Genomic DNA, 3,148 nt, shown 5'->3' with positions numbered 1-3,148 from the left:
AATTAAAAAAGTTTACATAAAAATATTAATGTATTAGAAAATCAAGAGTCATTAGTGTAACATTTTATTTTTATGTGTTATTGTATAATGTATTGTCTCACTACCCAAGTACCTAACTCTAGAAAGTGCATCCAATACATAAAATATACACACCGTCTCCTCATTTTCTTGTCTCCATTATCTTTGTCTCCTCCATTCATCATCCTTTTTGTTCTCTTTATCATCAGAACAGTCACTCTCTTTGTTCACTGTGATTATGGTAATTACTCTTTAAATATATGGTATTAACGAAATACTAATGTCATAGTTTTGATCAAAAAGTATAGAAATTTTCTTAAGAATCGATCTCCATTAATCTCCATAGGGATCTGTGGAGATGGGGGGAAATATTCTCCTGTGGCAGAGATTGGGGATGGAGAATAAATTGAGAGTGGGGCGGGGAGCAGGGAAGCATCCTCCGAGCATTCCCTTCCTCGTTGATATCTCTACCCCCCCCCCCCCCCCCCCCCCACACACACACACACATACACACACACACACACATTTTTTTTGTAAACGAGGCGGACATATGCCCATTCGCCACCCTAGTAAGATTTACTACATAAGGCGATGATCACAAAGAGAAAGGGATATACAATTCATAGAGCATCTAACTGAGACATTATTGCTCTTTGATGGTAAAGTTATCACTGATGTAGTTTTACGAGTATAATATTTATGCGGTTCGGTTTAAATCAAATTTGAAAATCAGTACAAAATTTGACTTGATCTAAATGATTTTTATAAAAGAGAATCCAAATAAAACTATTAAAAATTTTACAATTTTCAACTTTTTATTTAAATCGGTTTAAATTTAAATATGAATGTTTTTAAGTATCTCATTTGATTGAGGATGACTCGAAAAATGTAGAGGGAATTTGTTAAAATTAAGAATAGTGATGGTTGTCTGCTAAATATAAATATAAATGTAAACTGAAAATAATTATAAATAGAAATTCAGTTTTTAAATAATAATAATAATAATAATAATAATATTAATAATAAATAATCAAATGTTATAAATATATAAACATAATAATAAATAATTATTTTAATTATTGTAACAAAAATTTATTAATTTAAAACATTTTATATACAAAGTTGATATAATTAACTCCTATTATTTTTATTTAGGAGTTTGATAAAATTTAGGGGAATAAAAAGTACAAAAACGGAATGGAAAGTAAAAGAGATAAATATTTAGTAGAAAATTTTACTTGTATTTCAAAATAAACTAAGTGTTCAAAAAATTCAGTGTTAAAATTATGTCACACGTATTGGTTGAAAAAATTTAAGATTTAAGATTAACTTTTTTTTTTTAAACAAAATTTAGCCTATTATAAAGGAGAATTGAAATATATCATTGTAACAGAAATTATCTAACGATAGTTATTTAAAATTAAAAAAATAGCTCAATAGAACAAAATAAATTCATTGTAACAGATTATCGAGATTTTTGGATCAAATCTTTTTTAAATTGCGATATATGATAAGATATTATATGATTCAGTTTTTAATTTTAGATCTTCATAATCATTATAAATACACACTTGATCAACACTTAAAATCACAATATTTATCAACACATTACGGAACAAGAAAAGAAACCAATGTCCATGAAGAAGAACACTGCAGAGTTACAAAATCCAGAAATTATGATGCAAAAGAAAGCTATGGCTATTGAGAAGATCAATGCATATATGCAAAAGTTGAAAACAATGGAAAAGAAATTTGATCCACTATCTCATTTTTCTTTGAATAGAGTGTTATCTCAAGAGTCTCCACAATTTTATACCGAAGATGAGTTAGCACAAATAGAGAAAATCAATCACATTGTGTGTCAAGAAGCAAATCTCCTTCTTATTTCACAAAGTAGAGTGAAAAGAGTAGAAGTCAATGACAAAAAAAGGTGTCGTTCAAGTAACGAAGATATCATGTCTGATGGAGGAAGAAGAGTGAAATCAAAGTCCACAATTAAGAGAAAACCAATAATTCGCAAGAAAGAAACTGTGCTATCACCGCCACCAGAATTGCCTAATCATGTTAATAACATGATCAAAGTGTTGAATGGTAGTGATATTAAATATATCATGTGCAAGGAATTGTATAAAACTGATCTCAACCCTAACAACAATCGTCTTTCAATGCCAATTTCACAAATCAAGTCCGATTTTCTCACAGAAATAGAAAAAACATCCTTAAAAACAAGGGATCAAGAAGGAAAACCGTTTGGTTTAAAAGTGACTGTGCTAGATCCTTGTTTTAACGAGTTCTCACTGTCTTTGAAGAAGTGGGACATGACGAGTACTAGTATTTATAATCTTCATCCTGGTTGGACACCTGTTTTGTTGAAAAATAATTTTAAAGAGCATCAAAAACTTGACATTTGGTCATTTAGAGTTAATGGCAAGTTGCACCTTTTACTCAACGATAACGAGTCACAAGAAATTGAAAAAGGTAAAGAGTTGAAGAATTCAACTGCTGTTTCGAAAACGGAAGAATAATGAAGATGTTAAAGTGTGGGGATTGCTAAGAATATTGATTAATTTTTAACCGATTAGTATGATTGTTATTATTGTTTTTTTTTTTTGGGGTTAGATTTCATATTCTTGAATAGAGTAAACTTTCTGCTTTTTTCAACCAAAATATATTATACCATCAATGGATTTAATTTCTATGCTCTTTTTCATATGTAGTTAATCATAATTTTTAATTCAAATTTTAATTAAATTTGGGGCACATTAAATGTTTTGTCAAAGCAGAAGAGTAGTAGGGATTTAAAACATATAGACTCTTAGCCATGTTTAGGGTATTGCTTCTCGTGAGGGTTTCTAATATGTAGCTTCCTTCAACAACAAAAAAACCAATCACGTAGGATTTGCAGCCTATTTAATTTAATTTTTAATTTATATGTAATTAATTTTTGAATAATTGATCAATAACTAATTTATTTTAACATACTTTGTTTTAGTAAATTTAGTATTTTTTTCAAATAAATATTTTTTATTATTATTGTGCAATACCTAATTAGATACGAATGATACAGAAAATGAGGGATTTGGCTAATATGCATAAGGATTTTACTTATGTACCATGCATAAGCCTAAAT

The 3,148-nt window shown here is 28.6% G+C and overlaps 1 protein-coding gene across 1 annotated transcript; it reads left to right on the top strand.

The window, feature by feature from the left end:
• Positions 1–1,649: 1,649 nt before the first annotated feature.
• Positions 1,650–2,543, top strand: LOC131656197 (putative B3 domain-containing protein At2g27410). The gene has a single exon (XM_058925961.1). The coding sequence runs from the start codon at positions 1,650–1,652 to the stop codon at positions 2,541–2,543; it is 894 nt and encodes a 297-aa protein (XP_058781944.1).
• The last annotated feature ends 605 nt before the right edge of the window (positions 2,544–3,148 follow it).

This window comes from Vicia villosa, linkage group LG1, assembly GCF_029867415.1.
Source record: "Vicia villosa cultivar HV-30 ecotype Madison, WI linkage group LG1, Vvil1.0, whole genome shotgun sequence".
In the NCBI taxonomy this organism is placed as follows: Eukaryota; Viridiplantae; Streptophyta; class Magnoliopsida; order Fabales; family Fabaceae; genus Vicia; species Vicia villosa.
Note: the sequence above shows the minus strand (reverse complement) of the source record. Positions and strands in the feature narration are given on the sequence as shown.

Bases quoted from the DNA above. Each gene is read 5' to 3' on its own strand.
- LOC131656197 (XM_058925961.1), top strand. From the start codon at position 1,650: ATGTCCATGAAGAAGAACACTGCAGAGTTACAAAATCCAGAAATTATG.